Source organism: Hydractinia symbiolongicarpus, chromosome 4 (genome assembly GCF_029227915.1).
Source record: "Hydractinia symbiolongicarpus strain clone_291-10 chromosome 4, HSymV2.1, whole genome shotgun sequence".
Classification (NCBI taxonomy): Eukaryota; Metazoa; Cnidaria; class Hydrozoa; order Anthoathecata; family Hydractiniidae; genus Hydractinia; species Hydractinia symbiolongicarpus.
The window spans coordinates 20,591,652-20,610,343 of record NC_079878.1 but is presented as its reverse complement, the minus strand read 5'-3'; the positions used below and the strand labels follow the sequence as shown (position 1 = coordinate 20,610,343).

Genomic DNA, 18,692 nt, shown 5'->3' with positions numbered 1-18,692 from the left:
ATCCCATCATCTTGATCAGCGTTTTAAACTCTAAACCTTGGAAACAACGGCATATTTTTTACTTTGCTAAAGAAATTTCTGTTGGAACTGCTTATTGCTTACACGTTATCAAAATTCAAATAACGGATTTTTTAAATTTTTGTTGTTCTTCTGCGTAAGTGGATTTTTTCACCACGAGCCTTATCGACCATTTAAAGTGAAGTTTCCCTGTAGACCCTATAATTTTGATTTAAATGTTCCTGCCAGTAAATTAAAATTCTCGACAAGCTTTTGTTTTGTGAGATTGTGTATATTGTATTTATTGACAAGTATCCAAGTTATTAACCCGTCCCTTTCTAAAATATTCTTTATACGAACCCAACACAGGGCGTGGATAAAAAAATAATAAAGGCAAACTGGTTATGAATAACCGTGGGAAGTTTCTAAAAGTGATTGATTTTTCACGCGGTCGGGAATAAATAGAATTTGTAGGACAACACCTACATTGAATTTCCTGACCTAGATGACGATTGTTAAAAAATGTATACATTTTAAGTAAAAGAAAATTAAATTGTCTTTGCTAAGACAAAGCAAAATCTTTGATTTTTCTTATTCTCCAGTCTTTCCATAGCCTTTAAAATATAACATCTTAAATCCTGAATTAACTGCATCCCATTTCACCTTTCCTGATATCTCATCAATTTAGAACAAACCCTTATGACGCCTCTGTATATGGGACACTTTTTTAAGGTCCCCATGGTGTCCGCCATAGACAGTTTTCACTCTATATTAAATTATTATTTTTTAACTGCAGCTTTTTTTAAAATGTATATACTATACAAGGCTTTCGCCATTGATATTCTTGTAGAATATAATGTAGAAAAGAACAACATGTCTAACTTGAAAAGGGGTATACGTCATTAAATTATGAACCTGAAGGAGGGTGAAGAATCAGGCTGCTGTGCCATCTCGTTTCCAGTGCCCATTGTCTCTCTGTAGTCATGACAATTTCATTTTTTGCCTCCCTTTAAATTATGTGCATTTTTGGTACTCTTAAATGCAGTTGTTAGTCAAAATTGTCTAGAAATTTGCATCTAAATTTGGAACAATAAACAGAAAATTCCTTGCTAAAAATATTAGGAAATCAAAATATTGTTTTTTTGGTATCTAAATATACGAATCTTTTTCTGAGATTAGCAATCGCATGGTTATATATATCATAAAGACGCTCACTATTTTCGTGAAGTAAGATTTTATCACCAAATTTTTACTTAGCCACTATTAATACACGCTTTATTATAAGTAAATTGATTCTTTTTTGCTTTTTTAACGTGAAAGTTATACACATTTGGCTTTTCTACGCCTATGGTATTTTCGCGGGAAGACTTTCTATTTGATTTTTCTAACCAACATTGTAATGCAGCAAATTCGAACGTCTGATCGAACAATGAGTCGAATATAACACAAAACATGTCAACAACAAAATAAGCACGGCGGTGAGAGAGGGCTGTTTTCGTTGCATGTTTTAAGAAATCACGAAAATTCATTTTTTAGCAAAAAACGGTGGGAACATTTCAAGCACTGCTTCTAAGAGGCATCCGTATAGCTGGATAAAATGGCTTGTCTTGGGAAACGTTAAGGTATTCCAACAGAAAGATTTGCAGGATTAAACCAAGAGGTATGCGAAAGAAACTCAAAAGTATTTAGTACAAACGTGCTTTTTAGTGATTCTTTTTAAACGAGTTTGTTCAGCAATCAATGTAACAAAAATCGGCAAAAATTATTTGAATAAAAAAAAAAAATCGGCAAAAATTATTGGTCAGCTAAAAATATTAGTTACCTATAGCAAGAATTTGGTCACTTTTTGCCGATCTTGTTTTACGATAACATATTTCATCCGTACACAAGTTCGTGCAGCTAAAGTGAACGGCTGATTCATGATGACTAAAATACTCCTAAATCTAAATATTTATTAAATCTATAATCATGTTATAATTCATCAATATTTAATTAAAGTGTTTTTAATAATTAAATTCTCGTCATCTATAATATGCAAAAATATTTTTTGTTAAAGAGAAGAGAGGGAACAGAGAGAGGAGTTTAGACAAAAATTCTATTTTGTATTTGGGAAAAATTGCTGCGCAGGTAAGACGTTGTTTTTGCGCAGATAAGCGGATTTTTTTAAATTTTTAACGGCCTCTAGTTATTTTGATATTATTTTTGTTTTCAAACTATATATTTGCGCAAAGGTATCGTTAAAACAGAATGAGAAAATTTATTTAGAACAACTTAGAATATTCATAAATCAAGAGATATCAATCTACAATCGATAATAGTCTAAAGCCTCAAAGAGGTTTCCACGAGAAGAAATCCACTGGATCTCTCTTCAGTAAACTCTAGAATCTTCCTAGCTGTCTCCTTGATTCCCGCCATGTCAGAGACCGCTGAAAATGTAAACAAAGAAATTCGCTTATAGTTGTTTATGCGTTAAGTTTAGGATATTGAATTATTAAGAAATTAAAGTTTTGAAAAAAAAGCAATGATGAGAAAATATTCCAGGTGCAATTGCCTGCACATGCATAAAAATACACAAAAACGTTTTCCGTGTTTTTAGGTTAATTTTCTTCAAATGAAATGTCGTTTTATGATATTTGGCGCAAATTATTTGCATCGCACAAACCGAATTTTTAAGCAGGTTCACAAAATTCGTTGTCGAAACAAACTTTCAGGAACTTAACGAAAATAATTTGTCAAGTTTCTGATTGTTTAATATTTTATAGCATCTGAAATTGATTTAAAATTCATAAAAGGATCAAAAAAAGGAAAGCAAAAGAAGAAGAAAATTGGAAAGAATAAGAAAGAGCATGAAAAAAAGAGATTTAAAAGAAAAAGTAAGCACTTACTCTGAAATTATATTTTTGCTGCAGCATAATAATACCACGAAATCATATAATGCAACTTAATAGATTCACAGCTTTTTTATAGCTTCTACCACCAACACATAAAAGTAGATGTCGCACCCTTGTTCCCATGGATTTTACCTTTTTCCAAAAATGCCTGTGAACGAATAAGCAGACGCGGCACAATTTGTCATGTCTGATTTCACATAACAAACGTTAACCAAAGAATGTTGGTCAGCAAACCATAACAATCTTAGGATTTTTCTCGAATCTATGGGAAGATATCTCTGCTTTCTTCATTAACTGTTGTTGGTTGTTATTTTGATCCATGAAAAACTGTACGATAAAAGTTGGACCAACCAGTCCAACCTTTTATCCAACATTCGATTTTTTTTTCATGTTTGATGGAAAGTTGCTTCGGTTTGGTTTGAGCAATTTTCGAATTTTAAAAAATTTTGAATAGGAAGGACAAAATCATATAGGATGAAGATTTATACCAGAAAAAAATTCCATCCAACATTTTCTGATCCAAAAAAATCAAATTTTCCATGTTAGACCTGGTTTGGTGAGACGACTTCTCTGTTATTTGTAAATTTCCCTCATTTCGAATTTTTTAAACGTTCGAATTGTAATTCGAATGCTGATTTAGAATGTTCAAGTTCATTATTTCAAATGTTTTTCTTTAATGTCAAACAAGAGCTTAGAGCACAAGATCAGGATGTACAACCGTGGTGATGAAGATACCTCAGAGGTTAAATGGCAAGCCTTTTAACATCGTTTTCATTCAACATTTCATCCAATATGCACAGAATACTCTGGCCTTAACTAGATGGTTAAATTCATCTTCTTAGGTATACATTAGATTACCCATAAACCAGAGTATTTCTCCTAATATGAATTCCTCTAAATGTCCTGGGAATGGACCAAATTAGTTTTAAAATTGACATATGGTCTATATAGTGACTAAAGGTTGGTTTCAATTTAGATAAAAATTGTCAAGTAACGGTCGCACAACATTCACCGTTACCAAATTAATAGAAACGCGTGTTTTTTCTAACTCTACAACACAGTTGCATAACAATTATGGATAGCAATGGCAACCGATAATCAGGAGGCCCAACCATGGTTTGGATTGCCTTAGAAGATTTTAGAAATTTAACCCCACCAGATTGGCTAAAAACGCTATTTAAATTCTGCTCACTTAAAGTTGCAATTTTGTTTTCGTGAATTGAGCAATATCAATGGAGCAGCATGAGAAGAATATTTACAGTGTTATTTCGAAAGCACGTTTGCAATTGCGGTTTTTGCGGTTATTTAACCTTTAAAAATTAATTTGACACAACCTACATTTGAGCATTAAGACACAGTTCCCTTTACAACGATATCTTTAAAACGTCACACAATATTTTTTGATACCTCAAGAGAAGTTGTTTTCGTGGAAAAATTTTTGGCAAATTTGCTTACTTCACGAATATATTTCATTGCTTGTTATTTAGTAGCTTATAAAATCGTTGTAAAATTTTCTATTTTGTGTTAAAATTAGCCATTGAGTTTTGGAATAAAATGAAAAGACGACAACAATTTTAAAAATATTCAGCAAAAACTTTTCGGTAGAAAACAATCATCAGTGCTATAAATATTATAATAAAACGAGAAATCAGATATGTGGCCAAGTAGACTGACTGTTTCTCTTTAGAAATGTTGTAGTGTAGATGTCATAAGAAAGGATAATTGCTGTTTTACCGTAGAGATTACCTTTTTTATTTTTTATTTTTATTTTGTTACCTCTGCTTATACGTAAGTTTTTAAGTTGTATATAATTTGTAGCATATCTGATTGCGAGGTCCCTAATATCGTAGATTGCTGGAAACTAAGTTTCTTTTCATGCTTTGCGGTCTGACTGCACATGCGCAGTGAGTTAGAATTAAAGTCAGGGGTTCTTTCTTGATCGTCAGTGGGTATTGGCATCGCAAATTTCTGCTAACAGTGTTTGATGTTTTTCATATCCTTTCTTCTTCATGTACCACCAAACTTCGAGTTTGTGACGAAAATCGTGAAAACACAAACTACAAATATATTATTGTAAGATGCACGGCATAACAAATGGTCATCTTCACGGTTTTTCTTCTCCAGAAAAAAGGCTATAAAGCTCTCGCGTTTGGCTCCAGGGGCGGGAGAAGTTTTTTCATCTAGTTGCTGATCATGCCGTTTATCATAGTTGTAAAGTTAATCGGAAATTGGTGCATATTGTGCTGTATTTATGTTTTTCACGCAGTGTATTGTATACGTGCTTTGCCAAGCCAACGAAGAGGGAATGTATACGTGCTTTACCAAGCTAGCGAGGATACCAATTATCACCATATTGAGTTCTTATTTATTCTTGATCGCCCATTGCTGGGAAGAAGTGAAAAGAATCTCATTTTATTGTAACATCCATAGCACTGATGATGCTAAATATTTTTTAAAATTGTTATTGCTATTTCAATTTATTCGATTCTCTATTTTATTCCAGATAGAAATGTTTAGATCTATATAAAATGGCATTTGGGAGATCAGAGGCAAGATTCTGGAGGTTCGTTGGAATAATAGCAATATGTGTATGCTCGCTAAACCTACTGACAACATTTCGCGGTAAGTCGTATGCTTCATTTAACAACCTAGTATCAACGGTGGGGGAGAAAGGGCAAGGGGTGGGGAGGAGCAATTGAGGAGGTGCCCTAAATAATGGTGAAAAACAAGCTGGATGATTCAGCGTTAAATGCCAAGTTAAGTGCGTGTAATAAAAAAAATGCAATAATATTTTTTAATTACTACAAGCCACAATGCGAGTTTTATATTACATAAATTGCACCCTTTTCACATCTAAACAGTCCATTTTCTACCCTTGGTGGCCCATTGAGTAGGCATCTTTGAGTAGACACTATATCATTTTGTAAAGTAGTGAGGGTGGTAAAATGTTAAAGGCTGGACTCTCTTAGAACAAAATTCTAGGTTAGTCTGTTATAGAGAGGAAATTACCCGATTTGTTTGTTTTTTATCGTCAGCAAAATCTTGGTATTTAAGAATTATGATACAGTTGTGTTTTAATGGAATTGCAAATGCTTTAAAGTAGCTAGAAAATAAAATTTGTGTTGGTTGGCGAATGATTGCGGAAGCTTTTGAGTGCCAAGAAAACGACCCTTTACATTGTTACTTCTGAGCAATGCAAACCTTTTTAAAACGAGTATGTAACCTGGATTTTTTTAGCGTGTAATAATAAATTTTTCAACTTCAATTCTGAGATAATTTTATTTCCTTCACTGTGACTTTTAGTTTATTTGCTAATTTCTTGTCTGATTTCCCTCGTGTACAAGCCCCATTGTTTATTCTACTAAAAAAATGTATCAAAATATTATTGAGCACAAAAATAGTTGAATTTCCGCGCCCGAAGGCGTAGGAAATTCTTTAAAACCGTCGTTTTTTTTCTTTCGGAGCATTTTTTGAGAAAAAATCGACCCTGGGATTTCACGTTCCTCCGTCACAGATGTAAACTTCGTACCCAAGCTCCTTAACTACTGGGAAGTCTCGTATTGACGTTTCAGGCCAAAATTGGTATTTGTTTTCGACAAAATTTGGCACAGTTAACAAATAAAGTATGCTGAACATGATGGTGACATCAAAATTTTGATTTCTTTTACCTAAATGTCATTTCAGGCCAAAATTGGTCCAAAAATTAAAACTACTTTATTTTTAACAAAATTTGGCACAGTAAACAAATAAAGAATGCTGAACATGATGGTGACATGAAAATTTTGATTTCTTGTTACCTAAATGTCATTTTAGGCCAAAATTGGTGCAAAAATTAAAACTACTTTATTTTTGACAAATTTTGGCACAATTAACAAAAAAGTATGGTGAACATGATGGTGACATCAAAATTTTGGTTTTTTGCAACTTTAAATGTCATTTTAGGCCAAAATTTGTCCAAAAATTAAAACTACTTCATTTTCAACAAAAATTGGCAAAGTTAACAAAAAAAGTATGCTGAACATAATGTTGACTTCAAAATTTTGATATTGTCACCTAAATGCCATTTCAGGCCAAAATTGGTCCAAAAATTAAAACTGCTTTATTTTCGACAAAAATTGCCACAGTTAATAAAAAAAGTATGCTTAAAAGGATGGTCACATCAAAATTTTGATTTTTTGTCAACTAATGCCGTTTAAGACCATAAACGTTTCAATCGCAAAACCTTCAACCATGAGATAGGCTGTATTTTTTGTTAGCAATTTCTTTTAAAATGTGAGTTTATTATGACACGTTTCGTTTTGTTTGCGTTTGTTGTAAGATATAATGTCACTGGTGTGCTTTATCTTCAGAGGTTCATGCACCAAACTCCTTCGAATGTTTGGCACAATAACACAACGAATTATCAGGTTTTCATCAAATATTTTGGTAGCGCGCGGTAATTCTTAGAGCCCCAGGGCTTCTTGTTCACTTTAGGCCCATTCTCGACCCTAGAGCTCTTTGAGATAAACCCCAAAAGTACTTTCGAAGTTTTAAGCTCAAAGGGTTCGGGGATCGAGAATGCTTTAGACAAACTAAGGATATTAATTTGGGCGAGAACTATTTATCGTGAGAATGTTTTTGAAAATTGACAGAAACTCGCAGAAAATTGACAGAAACTTAATTCTCGCGAAAATTAATTTCCTTAAGGTAAACATGGTTGCTGCAGACTCAATTTTTCGGTATATTTTTGTCTCTTTCGATGCGTTTTTATACCATAGCACTATAATTTATAGTGCATTACATCCAAACGTCTGCTGGGAAGAACCCAATCACTTCCAGTCCAATCGTGTAGGGTGTAGTACAACCCAACCATTGTTTCGTCAACACTAAATAAGATCTATGTTTGCAATCTTGCCTGACCATCTGAAAAGACTAAGTAACTAAGACCTAACACTAAGACCCCTGTATATGCTAGAACCGCTAGCACTAATAAAAATAACGGCCCTTCATAGTTACTAGCTTTAATACTGTCAAAAACATTTCTATTCAGATGTAATTTGTTATGCGACTTTTTCTGGCGCTGTCTTGCAAGGAGGCTTGCTTAAAAAATGAGGTCGCAAAATTTATTAAAATGATAATATGCTATTTCTGTTTGTTTTACGCATATTTTATTACATATAGGTCCTCAAAAGATGACAGATTTCCAGAATGTGCAATCAGTGGAGACTGTTACAACACCAGTTAAACACCAATCGGACACACAAAAAGTAGTAGAAAAAGAAGAAGGAGAAGAGAAAGAAGAAGAAGAAACAGATAGACAACACGAAAAATCAAGTGAAATTTCATCATTTTATGCAAAAGATAATATTTTTGATGAGATACGAAGAACAAAAAAAATAGGTATAAATTATTTGCAAACATTATTTTTACGGATTCACTTTTTCTGTAAAGTACAGTAAAGCTGTATATAACGGACACATGCGGAATTACAAAAAGCGTAAGCTATGTGGCGCGTGGCCTTGTGGTTATGGAGTTCACTTCGTAATCACAAGCTCCGTGGTTCGGTCCACAGCGCGGGCATGTTTAGCAAGTGTCTTTACTACAGCTACGGGTCAACCCATCCCATGTGAGGAAAATTGGGTAGGTAATGCTGGTGTATACTTAATGTATACATTCCGAACACAGCACCCACATTAATTACATTGTTTGAATGTGGCTATATCCTGTATAAATATTCAGAATAATGTTATTTTATAAGGGTTTGACCGTGAACGGTGCTTACAAAAATACCGCTAGGTTGACTGTATTTGCTCGTAATGACATGAAAATTGAAATAAGAAATTATAGTATCGTGCAATACCTGCTTAATTCAACCTCGTCCCCAGGGCTTAACATATGAGATTGTCAAAAAATAGAAAAAACTCTGGGTACGAGGTTTTTTTTTACAACTTGGAACTTAACTGAATTTCGAACGCCTTCTATGAACTCATAAATTAGAAATACTCTTACACTTCGATGTTACTACTACGTGTTTAGAAGAAAGCATTAAGAAAAATCCCCCAAAAATAACTCGGTCGATTCGTGGAAACGTTAATGCTGCTGATATTGCAAAATCCATGAAGAAACCAGGTATGCTAGTATGCTGTGATCTCCATTTTCTTCTTCTTCTTCTTCTTCTTCTTCTTCTTCTTCTTCTTCTTCTTCTTCTTCTTCTTCTTCTTCTTCTTCTTCTTCTTCTTCTTCTTCTTCTTCTTCTTCTTCTTCTTCTTCTTCTTCTTCTTCGTGGAAATTCCAATCTTTGGAAAGAATTTGTTATTTTTCAATATGTTTGCTCGTTATAGTTTGGCTTTCCGTAAGAGATTTGAACAAATATTTCCTGCCTCGTCATTTATTAATGCTTGGAAGAAAGCGCACATCCAAAGGTTAGTTGTTTTTTTGGTACTTAAAGGGTGCCTCCTGACTAGATATTTTTCCGTGTTATGGGATCAAAGGCAACCATGTTCATGCTCTTTAGAAAGCCATTTGCAGAGTTATCATTTTTGATCTCAGAGTACCTTCGCAAGCAAACAAAATCGTATTTTGAAAACGAGTAGGACCTATCCTATACGAAAAATCGTACTGTGTATCTTCCCTATTATACCTGAGCTTTTTTGGCCCTTGTAACAAAGTGCCCGCGGGCCATAAATCCTGAACCACTTCTGCTTAAGTGATGAAACTTGGCTCAGTTGGAGAATGTATTATAACAAACTCAATGCAGGTCCAAAGATAATTTGATGACGTCATAGGGATTAGAAATGACGTCACACATGTAAAAATGGTCATTTTCCCAATTCTTCAGTACGTTTTAATTTCTCGCGTGTTACTAATGATTCTTGCTGGATTTGTGGATTGAATACCAAAGTATGTGTTTCACATAAAAAGATAATTTTAATGACGTCATTGGGATAAAAAATGACGTCATTTCGGCAAGAAAATTTCTTATTTGAACGATGAAGATAAAAAGACCCGTTCTACCAGAAATATTGATGCTCATGTCATTACACTTGGCATATATGTAGAACAGGGCATTCAAAGATAATCGAGGCAAGAAAAACAATATAATGACGTCATTGGTATCCAAAATGACGTCAATTTGCTGGATCGATATTTCCTTCCAATCTGGTCCGTTTTTTGTCCATAGAACCCATATATCACCTTAGCAACACCTTGGTTACCACTTAGTAACCAACAGACATGTAATAAATATTTATATTCCCCAATATAACAACTTATGACATTCTTACTTGTCAACGGTTTTCAGCAAAGTACAAAATTTTTCCAAAATTTATTTTTTTATCAGAAGCCTTAATAAAAGTTAGGAATAGTCCCAAAATTTAATCACTTAATCACATGTGTATCCAAAGTCATGCCTAGTCAAAGAGTTTGATAGGTGAAGGCAGGCATTTTTTGTTAATTTGTATAATTAAATGACAAAATGCTTTACTTTAGGCTTTCTTGTATTTGGCCTTCCAACTGTCCATCGGAAAAAAGCCTATTACTTAAAGGACACGGTCAATTATTTACTCAAACATTTATCCCCAGAAGAAAAAACACACGTTATTATTGTTATATTCGTCGCCGATTTTGATGAAAATTATCAACAAAAAGTTGTGTCAGACATAAAGGAGAACTTTAAGAAGGACGTGGAGTCTGGTGTCATACAAGTAATCAAGGCACCAGAAAGTTATTATCCGAATTTAGCTGCGTTACCTTTACTGTATGGCGACAAGCCTAATCGAGTCCAATGGAGATCAAAACAAAGCCTTGATTACTCCTTCCTTTATTTTTACTGTGCTGATTTAGCGCAATATTACATTCAACTAGAAGACGACGTTTTAACCGAACCAGGATATTTTATGAAAATCAAGAATTACATTGAAAAAAAAAATAACGAAGGCGATTGGTCAATTTTAGAGTTTGGCACGCGGGGATTTATAGGAATGACGTATAAAGCCGAAAATTTGCTGCAGTTAGCAAGATTTACTCGTTTTTATTTTTGGACAATGCCGGTCGACTGGTTATTTCGAATATTTAACGATATTTTCTTGTTTGGTAATGAAAAACGCAATGTGATATCGCCGCCTGTATTTAAACATGTGGGAGCATATTCATCCCTAGATGGTCAAAGACGCAAATTGGAGGATTTACGTGGAGGTAGGCCTGAGAGAAGTTTTCGAAGGTACCAGTCAAAGAAGGGGAATCCACTAGCTAAAGTTACCACAAATATAGATAACTTCGTGCTGCCGCACAGCGTAAATTTACCATATGGTACATCAGGGCTTTTTTGGGCAAAAGAAGTCAACCAAGGTGATTACATCGACATTGTTTTTGAGAGAGAATTTTCAATAAAAAAAATTGTTATTGACAGTGGCTCTGCAAAGCATCCTGATGATGCCTTAAAAGACACAGAGTTGTATGTTGGTTACGCGAATGATTCTTGTGCTCAATTTGAAGCCGCCAAGAAATTCATAAATACACCATTAGTAGTGCATACGTTCAGCGAATTGGAAGAACCAGTAAAATGTGTGCGACTTCGTATTGATACGGTTCGTAAAGATGATTCGAAACGAAAGCGCTGGTTGATTATTAGAGAAATAGCCATCTTATAATTGTTAAGAAGCCTTACCGTTTAAAAGGGTTGCAACTTGGAACATTCAAAAAGGCATCAGAATAAAAAAGCCTTTCAACCAGCTAGCATCGTTTCATGTGTTTTAATATGAAATTTTTTATATTTAGGGATAACGAGCGCCGTAATTACTCGTTTATCGTGCGGACCACGAGAATAACTGCCTGAAGGTTACAGAGAGTGTAGGCGCATGGTTAGCCGGTACGGTAAATCGAATAATTACGGCGTAGAAATACTATTCTCCTGATGCCAACTTTTTCAGCGTCTTTCAACGTTCACGCAGAGTGATAAAAATAAAAAGGCTTGGGAGAGTATTTGTTACTTTTTGTAACAGTTTAGTTGGCAACTCTTTGTTTGTATGTTAACTTTTTACGATTAACGCGCCTTTGCATAAGAAAACGAATTGTAATCCATCTTGTGTTTTCTGTATACAATAGTCTACAGGGATCAGATGCAAGGGTGGGGGTTAAAGAGGCAGGTGTCACATAGGGGCAGCGTGAGGAATATTTTGATGCACAAAATGGGGAGAGGGGGTTGTTAACAAAGATGTTGGAAGGTTGCTAACAAAATAAAGCGACAGGTTGTTAGCAAAATAGTGGAGGAGGTTATTCAAAAAATAAGTTCTGTTTCATTGTTTTGGTGTGTCTGTGTGAATTGTTCACGTTACCTGAAAATGCCATCTGATTCTGTGCAAGCTTTCACGTGTGTCACCATGTTGGACTCTTAACCTTAAATTTTCAAGAGACTAAGAAACTTTTCGGAGATAAAGTAAGTTTGAAATCAAATCAAGAAAGAATTTAGGAAGAAAATCTAGCAAGGGACCAAAGTAATTTTAAGGCTGTGTTTCAGATGAGGATTATGCGAGATAAAGAAAGTCCACAGTATGTTAATGTCATGATCTAATAATATTCTCTTCGTTCACAGAAAGTATAAGAGAGAAAATGTTTTGCTTTAAGATTGGTGTTTAATGCTATTAACATTTTTAAGCAAAAGATGCACAACACAGCTTTAATGCATGGAAGCACGCATGTTGTGCAACAGAGCGACACAGAGATGTTGCACAACAACTGTGGTTTTTATTGGAAACTAAGCTTCAATTTGATCATTCCCAATTGACAAAAAGTTAAATTGGGGGCAGTAATTAACAAATACTCGGTAACCTGTGAAAAAAAATCCACGGAATTCGTCCATTGTACATATTTTACGTATTGTTATTTCGTGCATCCTTCTTCGCTTGTTAGGATGAAATCATAAAATAACTTTACAATAATCATATGGTGTCTTAAAAAATCCACACATTAGTACAGAAGTATTAAAAACTACACGTTTTTTTCTTTATTAGAATTTAGTTTGTCAGAAAATTTAGGCTGACATTTGCCCAAAATTTGCGAACACATTTAAAATATATTAAGACTTCACTGAATTTTTAAGCTTAAAAAATGTACGAAAAAAAAAAGAATATTACGCTGCCGACTTTGTAAAATACATCCCTATCTCTTTAAAAATAGCCGTCGTCTGTCTGTCTGTGTGTCCGCAAAAGCTGTGTCCCGTAATGGAAACACGAAATTTTTAGAATGCGCACGAATATCAAATGTGATATATTTTTATCCACTTTGTTGCGACGGGTAAATTTAAAGGACGAGCGAACGCGCTGGGCGACCCCGTGGATTTTTCCACGGGTTAACGACTAGTCTCTATAATAATAGCCGTATTCCGTCTGTCTGTCTCTGCGCGGACCCCCCGCTGAGTTAGAAAATGATGTTACGGAAACACGAATATCAAATGCGATATATTTTTATCCGCTTTGTTGCGACGGGTTAATATAAAGGACGGCCGATCCCGTGGATTTTCCACGGGCAACGACTAGTTATATATAACGTTTAAAAGAAGGTATCAGAAAGATCAAAGAGTTTTTTGAGCAGACGAAAAAGGGGTAGAAATTTTTCTTAAATATTCTAAAATTATGAAGTCGTTACATTCATTGCTCTTTTTGTTTTTTGGTTGTACTTTTGATAGACATCTTAGGGTCAAAATAATTGCGAGATTAAAACAAGGCAGATTTAGAGCGTTTTGGGGTTGATAAGATACTTTAGCCTAAGTAACTAATCCAATACAAGTTTTTGCTGATGGATAATGAATTCTTAACTAACAATTTTTGAAATACCTTGTTAGTAGAAATAAAATAAATAAATATTGACCAAATTTTGACTTTACAACTAAATGTTTTGCCGCCTTTTTGCCGCCTTTTTTGCCTCAGATATTTAGTGGACATTAGTTGTAAAAAATGGAGAATTTATAAATGTATTATACTTTAGTCGGCGAAAAGCAACTAAATTTTCAATTATTTACCCAAGAATCAACAAGGATCCCACGAAGGGGTCCTATTAAAGCTCCCATTTGAGAAAACCGACTGGCGACCTTGTGGCGGAGCGTTCGCACCCAGTGCGAAAGGTCATACTCTCAGTTATACATGCATAGTAGTTGACTTTGTAAATTGAAATACTTTCGTGTTAAATGGAAAACATCTAAATAAAGCTCACACGTGATCGGCGCAAATCTTCTTTTGAAACACGGGAAGTAATGTACTTCTCCAGAGCAAGTTTTTTTCAGCCTTTTAAGTTCTCTACTGTTAAATTGACAAATTCAACCAGAAAATAATACCGAGTGTTAAGAATGTACATGGAAGGAAACGCTTAAAGGGGTTACCAATAAATAAATAAACAAAAATTTTATGTTTTTAACATGCTATTTCCTCACTCACTAAAACTAAATTACAAACACAAGAAAAAGATAAATACAACCACAATTAACAGACATTTTAACGCTTCTTCTTCTTTGCATGGATGAGCGCCAGATCATTCAACAAATTACGACGATGACGTTGCAATGTCTCATCATCCATTTGCTCGATATCGCCTAATCTTTCAAAGATTGATCTCTTCTCCGCAGTATCTGCACCATCTGACGTCTCAATGTTTATACCAGATACGTCGTATTTCGCAGAGCAGCGTTGAGGAGCGCAGTTACAATCTAAAATTTCATGGAACTGCGCAGTGTATTCATGACCTGATGTACAACTCATAGTAACGTTGTGTTGTTTAACTCTAGTCGGTTGACAGCACTGGCAGGAAGGAGAGTAGATACCACTGCCCACCGTCGCGACAATTTCGCTCTTGCAGAAGCCACCACAGCCTGTCACGCGGTATTTCTTCGTGGATTTGCAAGTACCATGGGTGAGATCTGTTTGTTGTAACACCTCAACGCCTAAGTCCTTGACGTTACACATATCTGGAACATTTTCCGTTGGAACTAAAATAAAAGGGAAAAACAAACCGTTAATCGGACCGCAAGAATTCGTCAGCTTGAAAATTCCCCTGCATTATGCCTTGTAACAGGTACTCCCTTACAAAAAGGAGCGAGTTAGTAAAACTTACCACAATCCGGACAGCATTTCTCTTTATTTTGAACAGTTTTGTAACCCTAAAATTAAATAGAGGAAAATATAATAATACATGTTGCGCTATTTGCATGTTGAACTAGAGAAAGATTTTTTAATCATTATACGATTTGAGTTTGATATTAAAGCACTGAAAAAGCAAATTTGCTTACAAGTGGACAATCAAAATTTTGAGTGACGAAAGAAATGTGGAGATATTGAGAGGACGAGGTGTCAACCAGCACATGCTTACTAAGGAGTTGCAGTAAAAATAAACAAACTTTTTACATACCTTTGGACAAGCTTGACACACTGGTGTTTTCACTTCAATTTGTGTGCTTCTGTTAGATGGATAACAAGGATTAGCCACTTCCACACAAGTGTAATTAATACATTTGGTAGCATCTTGCCATGTTTCATTGACCTGAAAAGAATAAAGAAAACATCAAAATATCCAGAAAACCCATTGGTATAATAACTACAGAATATTATTTTTTAAAGTATACCACTTACCCCGTAATAACTTCCTTTGTGATAACATGCAGGACACACTACAAAAGAAAGACATATCAAGTTACTAGCAATGACAAGCGCAATGCGACTTTTAAGTCAAAAGGTTAAGCTAATACTCACAAACTGAAGTTGTTGGTGTCGGTACCACAGTAGATGGTGAAGGACGAATAGTGCTGGTCGGAACAATACTTGATGATACAGAAGAGGTCGTTACCAAACTCGAAGATGCTAACAGGGAACTAGTTGGTGTGACCTGCGACGTGGCTACGGTAACAAATGAGCTGCTTAAGCTGGATAAACTCGACGTAGTAAAAACAAACGAGCTACTCGATGTGGGTGAGACAACCGTTGTGGTGATTGGTGCAGTCACAGAGCTTGATGATTCCGGTACAAAAGAGGTGGTGCTGGGTTGGACAAACGAGCTGCTTGAGGTTGGTGGAACAACGGTAGTACTTGCCGATGGAGTTGAAGCGCTAGACGAACTTGGAGCAACAGAACTTGTTGATGGAACAACATTAGAACTGCTTGGTGTTGGTGAGGCCACTGTTGTGGTAACTGGCGCAGTCACAGAGCTTGATGATTCTGGTACAAAAGTGGTGGTGCTGGGTTGGACAAACGAGCTGCTTGAGGTTGGTGGAACAACGGTAGTACTTGCCGATGGAGTTAAAGCGCTAGACGAACTAGGAGCAACAGAACTTGTTGATGGAACAATGTTCGAGCTGCTTGGTGTTGGAGAAGCGACAGTTGTGGTAACTGGCGCAGTCACAGAGCTTGATGATTCCGGTACGAAAGAGCTGCTACTTGGTTGGACAAACGAGCTGCTTGAGGTTGGTGGAACAACGGTAGTACTTGCCGATGGAGTTGAAGCGCTAGACGAACTAGGAGCAACAGAACTTGTTGATGGAACAATGTTAGAGCTGCTTGGTGTTGGAGAAGCGACTGTTGTGGTAACTGGCGCAGTCACAGAGCTTGATGATTCCGGTACGAAAGAGCTGCTACTTGGTTGGACAAACGAACTAGTTGATGTCACCAATACAGATTCGAATGATGACAATGGTGTCGAAGTTTCAACAATAACAGTTTGTTGCGATGAAGGAGATGGTGTTGGCTAAAGGAGAATTTCTTAATTTAAAATCGTGACAGTACAAATACAATATGTTGCAATATGCTCTCTGAAGAAGATCGAGTCTTACACATAATAGTAAGATACGCGAAAAAATATAATTCAACCCAGGTAGAAAAAGCATTAACGGAGTTGCACAATGCAAGACTATTGGCACAATAACTGAATTAAACAAAGAGTGTCAAATACATAACATCACAAATCTTAAAAAAGGTTTCAGAACACGAGAAAAACCTAAAATAAACTTCAAAGTAGGAAGCACGTGGAATGTGACAGCATAAAAGGTGTAATACTATGACTCGAAAAGGAGAAAAACTTACAAGGACAGTTGTGGGTACAACTTCACTAGTAGTAACTGGTGCTGTGACAGAGCTTGACAACACTGTAGTTGCAAAACTGCTGCTTGGTTGAACAAACGAACTGCTTGACGTTGGTGGCACGACAGTTGTACTTGCTGATGGAGTGGAAGCGCTAGACGAACTTGGAGCAATAGAACTTGTTGATGGAATAACATTAGAACTGCTTGGCGTTGGTGAAGCCACTGTTGTGGTAACTGGTGCGGTCACAGAGCTTGATGATTCCGGTACAAAAGAGGTGGTGCTGGGTTGGACAAACGAGCTGCTTGAGGTTGGTGGAACAACGGTAGTACTTGCCGATGGAGTTGAAGCGCTAGACGAACTTGGAGCAACAGAACTTGTTGATGGAACAACATTAGAACTGCTTGGCGTTGGAGAAGCGACTGTTGTGGTAACTGGCGCAGTCACAGAGCTTGATGATTCCGGTACGAAAGAGCTGCTACTTGGTTGGACAAACGAACTAGTTGATGTCACCAATACAGATTCGAATGATGACAATGGTGTCGAAGTTTCAACAATAACAGTTTGTTGCGATGAAGGAGATGGTGTTGGCTAAAGGAGAATTTCTTAATTTAAAATCGTGACAGTACAAATACAATATGTTGCAATATGCTCTCTGAACAAGATCGAGTCTTACACATAATAGTAAGATACGCGAAAAAATATAATTCAACCCAGGTAGAAAAAGCATTAACGGAGTAGCACAATGCAAGACTATTGGCACAATAACTGAATTACACAAAGAGTGTCAAATACATAACATCACAAATCTTAAAAAAGGTTTCAGAACACGAGAAAAACCTAAAATAAAACTTCAAAGTAGGAAGCACGTGGAATGTGACAGCATAAAAGGTGTAATACTATGACTCGAAAAGGAGAAAACTTACAAGGACAGTTGTGGGTACAACTTCACTAGTAGTAACTGGTGCTGTGACAGAGCTTGACGACACTGTAGTTGCAAAACTGCTGCTTGGTTGAACAAACGAACTGCTTGACGTTGGTGGCACGACAGTTGTACTTGCTGATGGAGTGGAAGCGCTAGACGAACTTGGAGCAATAGAACTTGTTGATGGAATAACATTAGAACTGCTTGGCGTTGGTGAAGCCACTGTTGTCGTAACTGGTGCGGTCACAGAGCTTGATGATTCCGGTACAAAAGAGGTGGTGCTGGGTTGGACAAACGAGCTGCTTGAGGTTGGTGGAACAACGGTAGTACTTGCCGATGGAGTTGAAGCGCTAGACGAACTAGGAGCAACAGAACTTGTTGATGGAACAATGTTCGAGCTGCTTGGAGTTGGAGAAGCGACTGTTGTGGTAACTGGCGCAGTCACAGAGCTTGATGATTCCGGTACGAAAGAGCTGCTACTTGGTTGGACAAACGAACTAGTTGATGTCACCAATACAGATTCGAATGATGACAATGGTGTCGAAGTTTCAACAATAACAGTTTGTTGCGATGAAGGAGATGGTGTTGGCTAAAGGAGAATTTCTTAATTTAAAATCGTGACAGTACAAATACAATATGTTGCAATATGCTCTCTGAAGAAGATCGAGTCTTACACATAATAGTAAGATACGCGAAAAAATATAATTCAACCCAGGTAGAAAAAGCATTAACGGAGTAGCACAATGCAAGACTATTGGCACAATAACTGAATTACACAAAGAGTGTCAAATACATAACATCACAAATCTTAAAAAAGGTTTCAGAACACGAGAAAAACCTAAAATA

General features: G+C 36.0%; 2 protein-coding genes across 5 annotated transcripts in view; one reads left to right on the top strand and one right to left on the bottom strand.

The window, feature by feature from the left end:
* Positions 1-2,023: 2,023 nt before the first annotated feature.
* On the top strand, positions 2,024-11,945 carry LOC130641750 (alpha-1,6-mannosyl-glycoprotein 4-beta-N-acetylglucosaminyltransferase-like). Of its 4 annotated transcripts, XM_057448692.1 has the most exons (7): positions 2,054-2,124; positions 2,760-2,870; positions 5,392-5,510; positions 8,049-8,267; positions 8,904-8,996; positions 9,209-9,289; positions 10,356-11,945. In XM_057448692.1, the coding sequence occupies exons 3-7, from the start codon at positions 5,417-5,419 to the stop codon at positions 11,513-11,515; spliced, it is 1,647 nt and encodes a 548-aa protein (XP_057304675.1). In that variant the 5' UTR covers positions 2,054-2,124; positions 2,760-2,870; positions 5,392-5,416; the 3' UTR covers positions 11,516-11,945. The 4 variants fall into 4 exon arrangements, with proteins under 4 accessions (XP_057304673.1, XP_057304677.1, XP_057304675.1 ...); XM_057448690.1 differs by lacking the exon at positions 2,760-2,870 and having other exon boundaries at positions 2,024-2,124; XM_057448693.1 differs by lacking the exon at positions 2,760-2,870 and having other exon boundaries at positions 2,063-2,124; positions 5,406-5,510.
* Positions 11,946-14,259: 2,314 nt separating this feature from the next.
* Positions 14,260-18,692, bottom strand: part of LOC130641746 (mucin-2-like) — a 38,558-nt gene continuing 34,125 nt past the window's right edge. Inside the window, exons 47-53 of the mRNA XM_057448686.1 lie at positions 17,848-18,435; positions 16,925-17,512; positions 15,602-16,589; positions 15,482-15,519; positions 15,261-15,392; positions 14,967-15,012; positions 14,260-14,841 (exon numbers count right to left, since the gene is read on the bottom strand). Coding sequence (XP_057304669.1) covers positions 14,351-14,841; positions 14,967-15,012; positions 15,261-15,392; positions 15,482-15,519; positions 15,602-16,589; positions 16,925-17,512; positions 17,848-18,435 — 2,871 coding nt within the window. The 3' untranslated portion in view covers positions 14,260-14,350. The remainder of the gene's footprint in view (positions 14,842-14,966; positions 15,013-15,260; positions 15,393-15,481; positions 15,520-15,601; positions 16,590-16,924; positions 17,513-17,847; positions 18,436-18,692) is intronic.

Coding starts and splice junctions, on each gene's coding strand:
- LOC130641750 (XM_057448690.1), top strand. CDS start 5,417: ATGGCATTTGGGAGATCAGAGGCAAGATTCTGGAGGTTCGTTGGAATA. Junction 8,268..8,903: donor ACGAAGAACAAAAAAAATAG/GTATAAATTATT, acceptor CTACGTGTTTAG/AAGAAAGCATTAAGAAAAAT. Junction 9,290..10,355: donor AAGAAAGCGCACATCCAAAG/GTTAGTTGTTTT, acceptor GCTTTACTTTAG/GCTTTCTTGTATTTGGCCTT.